Consider the following 18,525-nt stretch of genomic DNA (forward strand, 5'->3'; position numbering starts at 1 on the left):
CTCAACTGATAGCAGTTGCTACGAACTAAGTACATCCCTAGCAACAAACGAGCATCACCTGTGTGTGCTGTAGATGGAGCACCTAGCAGCCTGTAGTTCCTTTAGTGAACTTTTACTTTGCCCTGTCATTATGTTCAATCTAATAATGATTTCTTTTCATGTTCTTGTCTTTTTTAACCCCTGAATGGTGGTGCGGGGTCTTTTGTGTCCTGGCGCAAATTTATGTTTTTCGGTTGTGCTTAATTTTAAAGTTACAGACCTTGGCTGTCACATACCTCTCCCCACATTCCTTGCCCTTTGTCTCAGGTCAGTGGCATTGTAGTGAAGGGTGTTCATTCTTAACCATATGTATGGAGATTCGAACTATTTCACTGGCATATTTCCACATTTCTGCACAAACTGGATCTTCTCCGCATGCCTTGTAGTTTTTCATTTCCTCAACTGCTGTTTGCACCTCTTGGAATGTAGGAGGTTTAGGCATTCAGGTTTGGTTTTTACTGTGGTGTCTGTGTTAATTTTTAAAAGTTCTTCGGGCTCTTCACAGTTTATCAGTTTTTCAAAACAACTAATACTGCAGCAATAGACAGAATGCTCAAAATAGAAAGAAGAAGAATCAGAACATGTATAAATAAAAAATACCAAGAAAATAGACACTAGACTAGTTTCCAACAAAACAGAAAAAAATAAAATAAAAATAGAACCTGTAATGAGCATTATCAGAAAATTGTTGTAAGTTGATTTGAGAATTTTAAAGCTCTGGACACAATTGCTATCCACTATGATTGAACTTGCTCTAATAACAAATTACTCATTTGTATGCATCGTATATTGATGTATTAGGTTAATTAAATGACATGGGGTAGCAGCTTCCATTCGGGGTCCGTCGTCAATGTGTTAAACACCGTATCTTGCATAATTCTGCTGACAGGCTTAGATTCTGTTAATAACTACACAGTGCTATTCCTGTTTTGAAAATGGTTTCACTAGCATATGTTATTTCTGGTTTTATGACTGTTTTATTGCTTTAATTTTGTGGCTATGTAGAGGTCTTTTTTGTTGTGTGTGTTCTTGGTGACATACTGAGCTTTGGTTAAAAACAATGGTCACTAACAGAGACTGATTGAGTGATCAAACAGATTGGTCTTTCATTGCTGTTTCCATTATGCAGATGATAGACGTCATTTGGTATAAGAGCACAGTTTAATCCTTTCAAAGCAGAGAAATTGTAGAATCACAAACGCGATATTCTGTTTAGTTTATGATACTTTGTTATGTGAGTTCTTATTTTGATTTCAAATCATATACAAACTATTCTTGATTTGTTTCTCAGTGGCTAGCCTCAAGAGTGCGTTCAGTCTTATTTCTTGTTACATGATTGGCGGCCTAGACTTTCTTACACAGGCGGCTGTTGATATATAGATCTATTCAGGGAAGAGGCTACAAAGAGTGCATCAAGATGCAGACAACAGGGCACTTCTAAATGCTGTTCATCAGCTACTTAGTTTAGCTTTCATACCAACACATGATGTAATTGAAGCTTATGATGAGATGTATGATGAAATTCCAGAGGCATTAATTGACCTCACAGACCACTTACATTTGAGGAACACAGGTAAGGGGTAGGAGGGAACTGTTCCACCTGGATACCCTCCACCAACTTATTGCTTCCATTCAAAATTAACCCCTAACCACCAATGCTATAGAATGGTGGCATAAACGTTTTCAACAATGGTAGGTACACAATGCCACCCTCCACTGTATTCCATATTAAGAGAAATAAAAAATAAAACAAAATTATACAAAAATAATTATTGAATTAAATTCTGGTCAGAGGATTTGAGAAATGCAAAAGAGTAAACATGAGATTGCAGAACATTACACAATGACATCAACAATATAAAGAAGAGGGATGGATTCTAGAGTACCTTCGAACATATGGACACTACTTTCTAAAGAAAAAAATATAAGCAGATGTCATATAACAATTGACTCGTATACCGAAAGTCACATGTCAAACTGCAGTACGTCAATCATCTTGATACCATGAGCAACTCAACAGTCTCGTTAGGAAATGAAAATGCATTATGTCTTGACGTTCTGAACAAAGATAAGAGGGAGCATCTAAAGTTTAAGAATATAGAGATCACATTTCATTTATAAATCATCTGGAATCTTAGTGTTTATACTTTTAAAATCATGATTTTCAAACATACTATGAAGGCTATGATATAATTTAAAAGTTTTCTTATTCCCCCCCCAAAAAAATAATGCTGAATTCCATTTTCCTCTCTTTTTTGCAGGTGAAGAACATTTACTCCATGGCAGACAATGTTGAGCCATACCACTGCTGCTCTTCTAGTGCACACTTTGTCCATGTTTAAACTAATTACTTCTAGAATTAAAATAGTTGATTAAGAATTGTTGTGTGTTGTCAGGATTGTTGTAACTACAAAAAACTAAGAAACTAATTTAATAAAAAACGGAAATATCTGAATAATATATTTTGATACTTTTCACCTAGTTAAACACATATAGGGTTGGCAACTGAAAAAAGTAATTTAAAACTTAAAATACAGTTTTTAATGTCATTTCACCATATTTTACCTGTACTGTCTATAATACATGATTTATATTAAGTTATTCCACAAGAGACCCAATAGACATATATTTTATGTATACCAAAAGTCATATCATCAACTTCTGCCACTTTTCCCACAACTGTGGAGTCGCAGGTGCGAACTGCAGTGCAATGGGAATTTAGCCCTGTTTTACGGCTGGATGCCCTTCCTGTCACCAACCCTATATGGAGGGATGTAATTAGTCTACTATTATGGGTTTCTGTGGTGGATGGTAGTGTGGTATGTTGTGTGGATATGAAGAGGAGAGTCTTGGGACAAACACAAACACCCAGTCCCCGAGCCCGAAGAATTAATCAGATATGAAAAAATTCCCTGACCCCGCTGGGAATCGAACCCAGGACCCTCCGAAGGAAGGATTCCCTTTATATTAGATACCCTATCACAGAGTCAGAAGAAAAATAAATTTGAAGGCCTATAATATTAAATGGTCATAAAACTGATAAAGAATAACATTATATGTTGACTACTGTTGTGATTTGTCTCTTCTACTGCCACTCATATCCAAGAGATGGGATTACTGCTGTGTCTCAAGTAAAACACCCTGGCTGAATATTGGTGAAAAGTAGCTGGGGAGTTAGATAACCTTGCACATGCTATACGATTGTCCCGTCAATGATAGGTACTACGGCTAGTCATGAGTATATACCGTATTTACGCGAATAATACCAGCTTATTTTTTTAAAAATTTGAGGCATGAAATTAGGGTGCGGGTTTTATTTGCGTCAATGTTGGCATTTTTTTTTCAAAAGCAGCCTTCCTAAAGTTAGGGTGCGGGGATTATTCAGTGGCGGGGATTATTTGCGTAAATACGGTAATTTCACTAGACTATGTTGTGTAAATGTTACTAAGAATTGGTGAGTATTATGAACAAGTGAAAAACCATTTTATAATAAATTCTGCATTCAATACCTTAATAAATGTGAAAATGACTTTGAAATTATTTTATTGTATTTATTAATCTTGAAAACAAAATTTGTTGAAATTAAAAACAGGATATGCAAATACAGTTAAACCTCGTTAAGATGTTTCTGCAGCAGACAAGGAAAAAAACATGTTAAGCGAGAAAACATACTACTAAATACACGAATAAAAACTATCCAACAGGGATATGGAAACACTAGATACGATTTTTTCCGACATAATGGGATTTTACGTTGTATATCCGCAGGTACAGTGAAATCTCTAAGAGAAGAGAGTATTAAAAGGTGTGAAAAACACGAGAGAACAAATATGAAAACTTATTCCACTGGGGTTTATAAAATAATAATGCACTGAAAAGTGTTAAAAACACCAAAGTATTATTGCAGATCACATTGTTTCTAAAACAAATGTTAGCAGAAGCCTTTTATTTCGGACTAGTTTGTTATTGAACATTATTTTTCTGGTCACACAATTAGACAATGAATTGTAGGTTATACATCCATGTGCGACTGGAACACAATGACTTTGGCCGCCATTTTGAATCGAAAAAACTTTGACCGACCAAGACCGATTTGAGTGATCGAGTCAAAAATAGGAGGTGCGAGTTTCAACATTCACGCCAATCTTAGTCAAACTTTAAATTCAACTTCAACTACGGTTATTTTCAAGAGTTCCCCTGAAAATCGCATTTTAAGAAAATCTTTTATATTATTAATTTTACCTTCAAGATTCAACAAGCATATACCGTATTTACTCGTGTATTATTAGACCCCCTCGCATATTAGGCACCCCCCATGCTTTTCGAGATGAAAACGAAAAAAATATCTCGCCTATAAGACCCCCCAACATAATTCATCAGAGAACGATGACGATTCCGCTTCGAAGCAGGTACAAGTTTTATTGCAGCTCTGATGACATTGCAAAAATTTGTGAATAGTTTCGTCCGTACGACCTACGCAATGAAAATGCGTCGAATCCATGCGGTACATCTGTGTTTCGCAGTTAAGAAATGTCCGCCTCTGTAGCGTAGGTCTACTGCAGCTCTGATGACGTCGCACAAATAGATGAATAGCTTCGTGTCCAACCTGCGCATTGCAAGCATACATCAGTCATGCTATATATCTGTGTTTTGTAGTTAATAATGCCCGCCAGTGTAATGGTTAGCACAATCAGTTGCTGTTTTCGGGGGTCTGACTTCGATTCCCGGTACCGTACTGCCAGAGACTTACGAATGGCAGGAAGGTTGATATGCGGTAAAAGCGGTGCATTTAACTCTCGTCCACTGGGGGGGTGTGTAGAAAGAGCTGTACCACCTCAGGATGAGGAAACGAGTTTACTTTAGTTGAGAAATATTCGCGGTTGTTGCTATTTATACAGCAGGCGAGATCATTAACAAATTGGTCGTTTAATATCTCGTAATGAAATTGAAATAATAAATAAGGTAGTTCAACCTATTCAATACAAATAAATATATATGTAGTATTACATTCCTATTTAATTAAAAGCGGAAGCGGTACCGGTTTCGACCCTAGTCTGGGTCATCATCAGCCGAATAAAATGCAAAAAACAATGCATAGGTAAATAAGAAATTAAAGAGTGAGTCTTTCACAAAAACAGTTGAAGAGGCAAAATATGTTAATGGGGATTGGCACTGTGCAATTTTAAATCGTAAAATCTAGAAGAAGTAGAAAGTCAGTCACTTATAATAAGTAAGGCGCGATCTTCTGAATAGTAGCACAACACACGCAAATTTCAGCACTGTCTCATGTTTACAAGAAGAGGTGAAAAGTTAAATGAGCCAGTGAATGAGGCGCGGTGTCATTTAACTTTTCACCTCTTCTTGTAAACATGAGACAGTGCTGAAATTTGCGTGTTTTGTGCTACTATTCAGAAGATCACGCCTTGCTTCTTATAAGTGACCGACTTTCTACTTCTTCTAGATTTTACGATTTAAAATTGCACAGTGCCAATCCCCATTAACATATTTTTAACTCTTCAACTGTTTTTGTGAAAGACTCTCTCTTTAATTTCTTATTTACCTATGCATTGTTTTTTGCATTTTATTCGGCTGATGATGACCCAGATTAGGGTTGAAACCGGTACTGCTTCCACTTTTAATTAAATAGGAATGTAATACTACAGTTCATATTTATTTGTATTTAATAGGTTGAACTACCTTATTTATTATTTCAATTTCACTGTGATACATTTCAATATGGAACATTATGCAATTTCTATTTTTAATATCTTGTAACTCGGGCCAATGGTATATATTTGGAAAGAAGTAAGTTTAAAACGTGATAAAAGCTATCCAATTAAAACGATTGTTTTACCTGCCAACGTACCTAACAAATAATAATAATAATAATTTTATGTCCCCCACGTACTTTAAACGATTTTCGGAGACGCCAAACAAAACATACTAGGGTATACGTTAATATAAAAAAAAGGAGAGACAACGAACGTACGAAATTAAACATTATGATAATAAAACACATTACTGCCACACTTGTAGATATCAATAATTGCGGTATATTTTCCTGTTATTTTTATTTTTTCCGTCAAACTTTTGGCACTATCAGGGCGATAATATACCTAACCTAAACAATGTGGTCTGTCTTATCTCATGGACAGCTGTTTACGCAAATCCTGATGTGATAAATGGAGAGAACAAGCATGAAATGTACTTAAAAACAAGGGTCTGTGTTTCAACAGCCACAGTTATCAAAAGAATGTTTCCAGTTACTACGTACTACATTCGGAAGTACAACTCGTAACATACGCTAGTTATCAGCTGATGGTTTGGCATGCCTTCTACAGCACTTCTTTATTCGGAAGGAGTGGCTTCTGCTACATATACACCAACTGGGAATATCAGAGACCATCTGGGAATAGATTGACACTGTTTAGACTCTATAGTCGGGAACGGAATTATTTTTAAAAGGTTCAAAAAGATGGGACCTCGCATGCTCTTGATTGCAGTGCATGGCTCAAAGAGAATGAAGCATGGTTGACGCGACTGGCGAGATATAGCAGTGAAGATCACGTTACTTAGAATGCCGACACGCCGGTAGCAAGTCAGGGAAGTTGGCAGCGCAAGGCGATAATTCAAATGAAAGCAGTAATCAGGTTTACTGTGTGCTAGGCCTACTGCTGAACTGACAGAGACAAATGACTGGCCATTAAGTTCTTTTGTATCAATATTTAATTATATGATAACGCGATACCCTTATCCCTTTCTTCTACGGGATCGAGTATGAAGGGAGACGATCTTCGTAGCGAGTTTTTACGGCCCTATGCCCTTCCCGATGTCAGCCTCGCCAGAGGAATTAATGAGACGTAACAAATGACGTGATATGAGTATCTAAAACGGACTTCTATATGTACCATAGGCCTAAAAGTCGTGTTCACCATTTATCGTCTTTTTACGTTTAGAAATACTGCCTTCTGACGAAAATAGCCAGTATAACTTAAATACATTCTAAGTTTGTTAAATAATAATACGTATAGAATGTTTACACGTACAATTTTAGCTCTTTATAACCTAGAAGTCATGTGTTCACTGCACAAAATTTTGAGGTTATCGCATATTGGACCCCCCTTTACTATTTTTGGCTGTAAAAGTGGGGAAAAAAAGGGGGTCTAATACGCGAGTAAATATGGTACTTCTCCAGCCTTAAAAGAAAACCCCTTATGTCAATTTTATTCGTTAACTTGGACATTGACTTGTTGGAAAATTTTAACCCAACATGAATTAACATTTTATCTTATCATCATCATCATCATCATCATCATCATCATCATCATCATCATCATCATCATCATCATCATCACAAGTGTTTTATTTGTCTTGTCAACTTTTGTTAAATCCTTTAGATGAAGATGTTCCATAATTGGAATGAAACATGTTCTATTTAGCATTATACTCAGAGCTTAAGCTCGATTATGTTATGTAAATAATAAACTAGCAATAAGAAACTGACAAGTATTGGAAGGTGGTAATCTCCTTGTAACATAACCTTTGTTAGGCCTAATTTATGCAGAATAAAATTTCCAGAAACTGACTACGAACAGTCTACTGGTGACCAAATTACAATGGAAGATTAAACAAAAAGGGATTTTGCCATCCTGATGGGCACTTTTGTATTTAATGTGCTTTAATTCATTAGATTAGAGAATTAAAAACTATTTGTGATCGACTGTTGTTTGGCTTGGCGTTATTTGATTTTTCGAAGACTTGGCTGATCAAAGTTGCTGAACTGAAAGAAGTTTTCACGGAAACTGACGAAGTTTCCCCGGTAAAACTGAATGTAAAGTCTTGAGATTTTTAACTTGCATACCAGAAAGTAATGTTTGAAGCCGGCTCGTGGTCTAATTTGCCTGCCTCTAAGGTTTGGTTCCAGGTCAACTCAGCCTTTAACCGAGGAGCTATCTAATGGTGAGACGGCAACTCCGGTCTAGAGAGCCAGGAATAATGGTCGAGAATATTTGTCACACCGACCATGTGTCACGTCGCAATCTGCAGGTCTTTGGACTGAGCAGCGGTCGTTTGGTAGGCGAAGGCCCATTGGGGTTTGGTTTGGTGTAGGAGTGTTTGTAAGATTATAATTATACATATTTCATTGTATTGGTGGTTCATTTGTTCCCAAATTTTCCGTTTTCCCGTGTTGTAAGTTTTTTCCCCGTGGTCCCGCCAAAAACAGAGAATCGAGGTTCCACTGTATTTCACAGATTTAGAATGAAAATGTAGTGAGTCAACAGTCTGCAATCATCTCTCAAGTAGTCGATTTATACTGTATATTGAGATATGGATATGCGTCTATATGCTGAGCACTGCACATGATGATGACATGACTGAAGTACCCGCAGCATGAAGCAGCCACGAGAAATCCCAACCATCAGCAGTAGAGGACTATAACAAATTCAAAATTAGTGTTGATAAGCCTGACCAATTGCTGGCATGTTATGCATTCACAAGGAAGTCGATCAAGTGGTGGAAAAAATTATTCTTCCATCTGTTTGATCTTGCCATAGTGAATTACTATATACTGTACCTTAAGGCTTGTTCACAAAAACTTCCCCTATCGAAATTTTTTGAACCAGGAGATTTGGCGAGTAGTGTCAGGGCTGAAATTATTGAAGAATCGTGAGCATCATCTGTGGTAAGGCTAGTAGGTAGAGATAGATTATTTTCCACACAGAATACCTGCAGTGGGCGCAAAGAACAAAGAAAACGTGCAGCGTACGTTCAAAGTTTGCTACGACAAGTCCAAACACAACACTGGTCGTGCTGTGAAGAAGATGACGACCGTATATTGCTGTAAATGTGACGCAGGTCTTTGCATTGGAGAATGTTTTGAGTGTTACAATACAAAAGCTAGGTATTGGGAATAACTATGTGTAATTCTGTTGTTCAGTGACTGAAGATTATCAAATTAGAAATTCAAGTGCATGAACAATGATAGCAGAATGTACCAATATTGTAGCCTGAGTTTCTTTCCAATGCTGAATGTAAGCATTTTTGAATTGATTTCATGTGATAGTCCACTTTTTCTAGAATACGTATATGAAATTGTTTATTTATATTGCAAAAACTGACAGAACTGATTCTTTTCTGAGAGTTTAAAACAGCCAGCACAGGGTAGGGACACTATTTTTACTCGTCCGGGCTCATAGTGTTAATCATTTCATGATTTATTATTTTCAGTATAAAAATTTAACAAACCTTTAACTTCCTAAAAAATAGCGTGCGGGGATGATTTACATCTAAACAGTATTTTTAATTCTTATCTTTCATGTATTGTCTGATGTGAAAAAAAAAAAAGAAAACATGGAAAACAATCTTCAGGACTGCCAACACTGAGGTTCAAACCTACCATCTCCCGAATGCAAGTTCATAGCTATGTGACCTGAATTATGCAGCCATCTTGCTCGGTGAGTAAGAAACATTTGTTCGTCTACCACTTTTCCCATACCTTGGTGGAATAGTGAATTAATTCTATATCACAAATATGGACCTGGCCCGTTTTATGATTGGATGCCCTTTGTGACCCCATTCCTATGTGGAGGGATGTATTCAGTATTGAATGTTTCTGTGGGGTTAGTAGTCCGGTGTGTGAAGAGATGACACAAACATCCCGTCCCCAAGCCAAGAGAATTAACTAAGCGCAGCTAAAATCTCAGACCTGCTCAGGAATCAAACTCGGGAACCTCTGAACCAAAGTCCTCAGTGCTGACCATTCGGCCATGAAGGTGGATGATAAGTAACATTTACTTCCTATTTTTCCACTTCTAGTTCAAAAAGTATCAATGTTTTAACATTTAAAAAGCTATGTATTTAGCTCTGGTAAATTATACCTAATCTTAAAGAGTGACACAAACTTGACTATCATTTACTCTTTCTTGCATTTATGAAAAAATAAAAAAAAATAAAAGGAGAAGGAAAAAAATCAGAATTGACGGGTGGGTTCTTCGATGGTTAGAGAGGCCAATTCTAGAATTACAAGTTCTACTACAATGCTGACAAATGAAATCTAACAAAGCTCTGTATTATTGTTGTAAATATCATACATACCTGACCCTGCTGTGTAGCAGGCAGGTGGGTCTGCAATACTCTGGGTTGTCCGACAGACAGCAGATTGCCCTGGGAGACAACTGCAAACTGAGCAACGCCTCCAGGTGTCGTGCTAGGTATCTGGATCAGGCTTGTCTGGCCTGGCTTACCACCAGTAGTTGTTACTCTAAGAGCAGTTCCTGCAATCAATTTTATACATAAAGTATTCTCATAGAATAAAGTGGTGCTTTAGGTCAGTATTTGTTTTACAACAAGCTCTTGCAAGGAAATAAATTTCAATAAGACATCATAAATTTTTCCAGTAATAGAAAGGCACACCATCATCAAACAAACATACCTCTTTAAAGTATTTTTCATGGGGTTTTGTTCATTTTAAGAATTAAATTCCCAAATTTGTGGAACCTGTGTACTTCCATAAAATTCTTCAAACACTAGCAAGTAGGTCTTATAAGATTAAGTAAGGATACAAAATCTGGTGGAGAGCAAACCAAGGTAAGTCACTCATTTTACACCTGACAAAATATAGCTACATACCATACTGGCCTGAATAAAAGACAGAGTTTTGTATTTTAAAATGTGCTAATAAAACCCACATTTTTTAATTGCTGTAATAACCTTCTTCACACATTGCTCCTCTCGCTACTTTCCAAAGTTACTCCAGTATTAATTTCTTTGAGTAATTACTCGAGGAATAATTTTAATGACCAATTTGCTCTTCTACTAACTGCTACAATGCTTCTGTTCTCTGCAGCATATGTAAAAAGCTTGATGCCATGTGGTGGTCTATAGTACCACATACAAGTCAGTGGTGTCACTGGCACTCCATCTGACAGTGTGTGGCACTACATTTGATACTCTGGTGGTAGCTTCCTGCTGTCGCACCACTCGTGTGCTATACAGACACAAGGATGCAGCTTGCCTTATTGTGAATGGCAACTGTAACCTTGCATAGGGTCTCTTCTTGGAAACTTTACACCTTATCTTTGTAAGAAATGCAATCCTTTATTTAATTCTAACAGACAAACACAATATTACTGGGACCGAGCGAGTTGGCCATGCTGTAAGAGGTGCGCAGCTGTGAACTTGCATTTGGGGGATAGTGGTTCAAATCCCACTATCAGCAGCCCTGAACATGGTTTTCCATTTTCACACTGACAAATACTGGGGCTGTACCTAAATTTTATTAAGGCCAGTCCGCTTCCTTTCCCACTCCTAATCCGTTCCTGTCCCATCGTTGCCATAAGGCTTATGCGTGTCTGTGTGATGTAATTGAATGTGATAAATTTCATATTTCAGCTCGTATTTTCAAAAAGTATCACCTTGTGAAAATCTTAACAACAAATGTTCCACCTTTAAAATACTGTAATTGTCTTTATTAATAAGACTACATTAACCCCTCAGCGTCGCAGCCATTTAAATAGCTTCCTACCCCGCGGCCGGATGAGATTTCAACTACGCGCGACTGAAATACATTGATTCACTTAAAGCGTTACTACAAGTATAAGAGTAGTCCGATTTTCACGAAATTTGGAATTCCTTATGACAGAACTATGTACATGCAGATAATTACATAATTGTTTCACATTTCCTTAGTAATTTAGTTCCGTGTGATAGAGTTCGGAGCACTCTTTGAGACAGGGACTCAAGTCACACTCCTGGCAGCAGTACACTGACGTCTTCTTTCCGCCGTGTTTTGAACACAGGATACAATGTCTCTGAGGTTTGGGTTTCCAACTCTTGGGTGCTAATTTCCTGATAAAATGTCTTTCCTGCAACCTTGGAACTGTATTATCTGATGCGCGCCGGCCTTGAATATTTCGTTCCCCTCCCTCCCGAGCGTATTTTGTAAACAAACCTTTCACCAGCTGAACCCGATAAGGTAATTGCTCAATATTTGTCTCTGTGACCTGTGTGAGTATTATTAGAGAATTTAGCAATCAAAATTCACCGTTGAAAACTTCTCTTTGACCTGTATAATTATCTATAGTCTCTTACACGAAATTTCCAAGTACTGTTTCCTCCTCATCGTCACTCTCATCATTTACCACTGCTACATCATCTATTTCATTATCGCTGCTGCTTATACTGTCACTACTACTTCCGACTAAACTTTCATCTGAATTATACAATATTTCAAGCACATTACTGTCAGTCAAACCACGGCGCGTCACACGGACTGATGAAGCTGCAGCGAGACCGAAGGCAGCAGTACGAAACTGAATGAGGGGAATAACATTTATGACGAAACAAACCAACTCGATACATATTTCAGATAAAAGGTCGAGACAACGTCTTTCAAACGAGATATATACCATGAACAACTGGTTCTCGTATCGTATGACAGAAAGCAGCACTAACTGATGCCTACACAGAGCGCTCGTGGAGAGTTACGAAAATATTACAAGCTGAGAAATAAAGACAAATATAATAAATAAACCGCACTCCCAATGCACAAATAGAGCAAAGAACATCACACGAAAAGACAAACTTCTCAGATCATCATTTACTTATTTTATTCTGTGGGAAAGAATGAAGCAAACAGACTTTAAAAAAGCAAGAGATTAGTGCTCAGACTTACTTGACAAATAATTATCCTTGCAAAAACAACTACATTATAACGATTTTTCAATTCTTATTTACAACACTGATGAACCCAAAAATGTCTTCTTGGAAACAGAACAATTTGCATATCAGTAACTCCAAAACTCTTCGCGCTATAGCCGTAAACGTGAAACCATGTATGGGTCTATACGACGTATAGAGGTCGGCGGCTACGGAAGAAAAGAGGGTCTATACCACGTATAGAGGTCGGCGCTGAGGGGTTAAACTATATTGGTGATCCATGTTTCGTCCTCTTACGGGACATCTTCAATCACACATAAAATCATTGGAAATATGGTAAGGACACATTAAAATTAGTGAATAAAAAGTCTACCAATCTTGTGATGTGGCGTATTAGCGTCTTGTCAACCAGTGAATCTTAAAATAACACAAACAGGAAGATGATGTGAACCATGAAGTCCAGTTATTGCACAGGTTAAAATGTCGTTACAAGCACGGAATTGCACAAATATAATGCAACATGAGTGGCTATGCGAATTAAAATTAATCATAAGTTATCCTGACAATGTGAACATACTGTACATGTTCTTGAATATGTACATAAAATAGTGTAATATTACTGCCAAGTTAAAAGAACGTCTTGTGATGAGTTGAAGAAAGATGGACTTATGTAATATGACGCAAGTTGAACTTGGTTGTGTTGTTGACAATATGGGCCTAAAAAGGAAAGAAATAAGAATGAACTAATGAAAAATTTAATGTGAAATGAAGCTGTGTGCCCATCTGATCACTCACCTCCTTACCCATCCAGTCCTGTCGACTACACAAGTGTTGAAGCTAACTGAGTGCAGTCCTCGAAGACGTTGAGGGGAGAGGGAGAGGGGAGAGGTGTAGGTTAATGCATTACTTACGCGCCTTTGTGTAAAGAATTTAATGATTATCTCCTCAAAAAGTACATTGATTTCTTCCGATATTTCATTCAGATTATAAATCGGGTTGCATTTTTGATCAATATTTATAAAAATGTTTTCAAAAATATTCAATAGATTTCCTTTCCTACTTAATTGGAGAATTTGAAGGTCTTGTTTTATGTCCATGAAAGTATGATCAGTATCAACCATATGAGGACCCATTGCCGAGAATCTGCCGTATTTCAACACATTAACATGTTCTTTATACCTTATGCTGAAATTGCGGCCTGTCTGTCTAATGTAACCGGCGGGACGCTGCTTGTACTTTAATTTGTAAACACCCGATTTCTGAAATTTGTTATTGACGTTATTAATAGTGTGCTGATTATAAAAAAGATGAGCATTGTTGTTGGTTGTTTTGAAAGAAACTTTCATATTAAGTTTCAGTTTCATAGATTTTACTACGACTGTAGGTGAAAAGGGCTAACTGTCTAATGACGTAAAGCCAATTGTAAAAAAAGAAAAAAAATTGGGGATACCTGATTATTATTTTAAAAGTTAAAAGACCATTGGATAATCCAATGATCGGTTAATCGAGAGATGTATAATCGACGCTCTACTATACACCCAAATTCTAAGCAATGCAATGAGTGGAAAGATACCTCTCTAGGTACTTGAACCCAAATATTCTTAGTTGGAAAGGATGCAATGGTAAATTTTCTCATAATAACCTTTGCTCACGTGGAACAACAAACTAACCTTGAGGGAGAGTGCCATGCTGTTTCTGATGAGCTAAAAGACTCTCCATAGAGATGACTTGCCCTTGAGCATTAGTCAACACTTTAGCCACCATCGGCGGGGGCTGCTGCTGTTGCTTCACTACTGTTGCTGTGCTCGTCACCGTTGTTGCTCCAGCAGTACTAGCAGTGTTACCCTGTTGCTGCTGCTGTTGTTGTTGCTGGAGAGCTGATAGTGCAACATGCGATACTGGTATAGGTTTACCTCCAACTGTAACATAAATGACAAAAAAGTTAATGAATGGTAGAGAAAAAGACCTTCATTATTTATACCACACATTCGATCAAGATGAAGATTCTATACATTCTTATGACTCCAAAGCAAGAAGTGCAAGAAGTTTAGCATATCCTAGGTCAAGAAATGCAGTTGAATACAGTAATAATGGTATAGGTTTCACATACAATTAAATCTTTTACAGTTTTTGGAGACATTGAGGTGTTCGAACTTTGTCCTGCAGGAGCTATTTTACTTGTTGGTAAGTGCAGTTGAAGTGTGGACCAAAGGATGAAAAATAAATATTGTCAGCAGATATCAAATTTTAGGAAAAAAAAAAGAGATAATTTGGATATACATACAAGTGAAAAGAATGAGAGGCTGGACCTGATTAACCTTTAGAATGCTGTTGAAGAAAAAGTTTGTTGCTATCAACACACTTGTTTAACCATAGCTGGTTGCGGTGACATTATTAGGATGCAGAGTTAACCAGGCATCTCATGATAGTCTTTAGAACTAGAATATTTTCCTGTTAATGTATCAAAATGGCCAAAAGCTAAGCTACTACGTATTTGTTTGAATAACACAACATTTATACATTCAATAATCTTCCTTCTGTCTGATGAACTGATCTACTCTCTAACTTGGAATAGTTGGAAGATGACTTTGAAGAAACAGTATAACCTTGTTAAGAAGTTTCTGCAGGTGACAAGGAAAAAACAACGTGTTATAATATACAAATAAAAACTATCCAGCAGGGATATGAAAACACTAGATATGATTTTTTCCAACATGGCATTTTACTCATAAGTAGGGAGCGGATTTTTATGTAATTACATATTTTTTTGCGTAAGTTTTAACGCAAGTTACGAAGTTCATTATTCCTATTGTGCATCCCCAAGTGTAAAAACTGAATCTTATTTCACATAAAAACACATATTTTCACATTTTTAAAATGTAAATACATATTTTAAGAAAATCTATAATAAGCACATAAATCGGCAATATTTGTTGATCAATAAAATTTAAAATGCTTCTGTGTTATAAAATAATGCTCGTATTTTCATTTTAAGATTACGGTATTTTTTTTAATGTATCTGAATGTTCCGGCTATTTATGGACTTCCCTCCATAAGTTCTAAAACTTGCTGATCACTGGCTACGTCGTTACATTTAGACAGTGATTTGATTTGCTGCACAAGATGTTTCCTTGCATGATGTCATTCCAATTCTTTATGAGTCAACCCTCTCGGGTTTTGTTTATAGAATATCAGCGAAAGGCAATCACGGAGAGATAAGGTGACGTAATTCCGTTACAACATGGGAGACTCGGAAGAATATTGCACCACCATTAGGTAGTGGAATTTCATCACTCCTAAGAGTAAGGTTAGCTGTTCAGGTCCATATATCATTCCCGTGGTCGTGTGATTTTTTATGGATTTATAAGAAATATTTCCTTCAGTGTCCGCTGCTATTATTCTTTTTATTGAAACAGTGATTCACCGTAAATGCGTGTGTCGTAAACTGCAAAATAATGCCAAAAGAGAAGTCGAGTACAAGATCGCATCTTCAACAATATGTAGTGGAATTTAAAAGCATTTTCACTACCGATGGAAAAGTATTATTTTTGACAACCACAGTACGTGCAGATCAATGTTCTCAAGTAACCCAGCATTTGTCTGGAAATAAGCATACTGCGGCTGCTTCGCGTGTGCGTTCGCGACAATTACTAATAGCTGAACCAGCTACTTCAAATGCAGGCCCATCTCAGTATTCCCAGTATTATTTAGATGTGTGGAGAGCATTTGTTTCGCCGACATTCCTCTTGGTAAAATAAATAATCCGGGACTGAGAAATTTCCTAACAAAGTACATTAATTTTGAGCCTCCAGACGAATCCACATTAAGGAAAAACTATCTCCCAAAATGTTACGAAGAAACTTTACAGAGAATTCGGGCAGTATGTGATAGCGAAAAACTGTGGGTGAGCATTGACGAAACCACTGATTCAAGTGGCAGAAAAGTAGGAAATGTTGTAGTTGGTGTGTTGAATAATGACAAAACTGCTTGCGAACATTCTCATTTGCTAGCGTGTAAAGAAATGCTTGCTGCAAACCATGTCACTGTAGCTAGATTATTCAATGAAGCCATGCACTTACTTTGGCCAAAACGTATAAAATACGACCATTCCTTACTGACAGTGCAGCTTACATGAAAAAGGCAGCCGAAGGCCTTTCTGTGAGCTTTCCGAAAATGATACACGTAACTTGCGTTGTTCATGCTCTACACAGGTTATGTGAAACTGTGCGGGCTCAGTATCCTCAAGTGGATAAATTAGTGTCTAATGGCAAAAAAGTCTTTGTAAAAGCACCCTCAAGAATCGATCTCTTTAAAGAGAAAAACCCGGATCTTGCGCTTCCTCCTCTGCCTATTGTTACGCGGTGGGGTACTTGGCTTAGCGCTGTGGTATACTACGCAGACAATTTCGAAAGTTTTGCATCCGTTGTGAACGTGCTAGATAAAAACGACGCGTCGTCAACTGAGATTCTTCAAGAGAAAAGACAGCTCTTTGAAAAATTATTTGGCGTTTATATCTGCCGATCTAAGCTTCTTATCTAAAACTATAGACATACTTGAAAAATCCACTAACCTGTTGTCCGAAACAGTGAAGGAAGTGCGCGCTGTTGAAAATAAATTAGATTCACTCCCGACTTCGCAGGTACAGGGACTGTTAAAGGTCAAATATCAAAATTTGTTCAGGAAAAACAGAGGATTTCAAACAATGTGCCAAATTTCTAATGTATTAGAGGGTGCTCATGTTGGCGAAATTGATGGCGTTATTGTTGGTGCTATGCTCGTCTGACTTCCTGTGATGTGGAGTGATCGTTTTCGCAGTATAAGGCGCTCTTTAGTGATAATCGGCATGCATTTGTGATGGACAATTTGGAGATGATCTTTGTTGTTCACTGCAATTCTGAGACTACTTCTAGCAACTAATATTCCAGCGTGTGATGGGTGAGTACGAACTGGTACTACTTTTTTAAAGATGATAGGTTGCTTTTGCCATATTTAAACAAAACATTACCTTTAAAAAATAACCATTCATAATATCTACTCTGGCATATCAAAAATTAATATACCATACAGCACGCTTCCATACACAGACACCATTTTGCCTTAAGGAGCACGTTTGGTAGCACCATATTCTAATACAAAACATTATACTTATTTACTTCTTGAGCGCGAGTAGTTATGTGATATTTAAAGGAAAATAATTTCAATTTTTATCACATATTTTAAAGTTTTTCAGCACATAAAAAATAAATATTTTTCACATTTTTAGCACATAAAAATCCGCTCCCTACTCATAAGTAATACATTTCATATTATTCCGTATTGAAGATCAATATAATGTAAAACAAAAGCTAAAGGTTTCCACCTATTCAACACTATTTATTGTAACCTTAACACATTGCTGACTGGATGCTTGAGCTTGTCACATACCCTGTGGACCGGACATCTTTCTACTAAGCATACTAGGGTGTACTTGATTATAAAAATGTACGTAAATATTAAACCAGTCAAGATTTTTTCTTTAAAATTGGTGTGAGTACTCAACCAATGCCCCTAGTAGTACTTCAACATATCTAAGATAAACAAGCAAATGCGTGTTAATTCAACAACACATCATTAATATTTACATCGTTGTCGTCGTCAGAGTCACTTGAATAAATAAGCACACTAGGTAAATTACGGCGTGTAGAGGCTTGAATATCACTTCCACTATCACTCTCACATTCGGTTTCCACTAATTCATTATCACTATATCCATTTGAACGATCATCGGCATATAATTCTTATCGTCGTCAGCTAACACCGTTTTCCGCGGACGCTCCACCTTGTCATTGA

At 37.0% G+C, this 18,525-nt stretch overlaps 1 protein-coding gene across 1 annotated transcript in view; it reads right to left on the reverse strand.

Annotated features, from left to right (window-relative positions):
- Positions 1-18,525, reverse strand: part of LOC136883111 (nuclear factor related to kappa-B-binding protein) — a 161,413-nt gene that overhangs the window by 37,005 nt on the left and 105,883 nt on the right. The window contains exons 18-20 of the mRNA XM_068229596.1: positions 14,367-14,615; positions 10,135-10,313; positions 6,343-6,354 (exon numbers count right to left, since the gene is read on the reverse strand). Of these exons, the coding sequence (XP_068085697.1) occupies positions 6,343-6,354; positions 10,135-10,313; positions 14,367-14,615 (440 nt within the window). The remainder of the gene's footprint in view (positions 1-6,342; positions 6,355-10,134; positions 10,314-14,366; positions 14,616-18,525) is intronic.

Source organism: Anabrus simplex, chromosome 11 (assembly GCF_040414725.1).
Source record: "Anabrus simplex isolate iqAnaSimp1 chromosome 11, ASM4041472v1, whole genome shotgun sequence".
Taxonomy (NCBI): domain Eukaryota; kingdom Metazoa; phylum Arthropoda; class Insecta; order Orthoptera; family Tettigoniidae; genus Anabrus; species Anabrus simplex.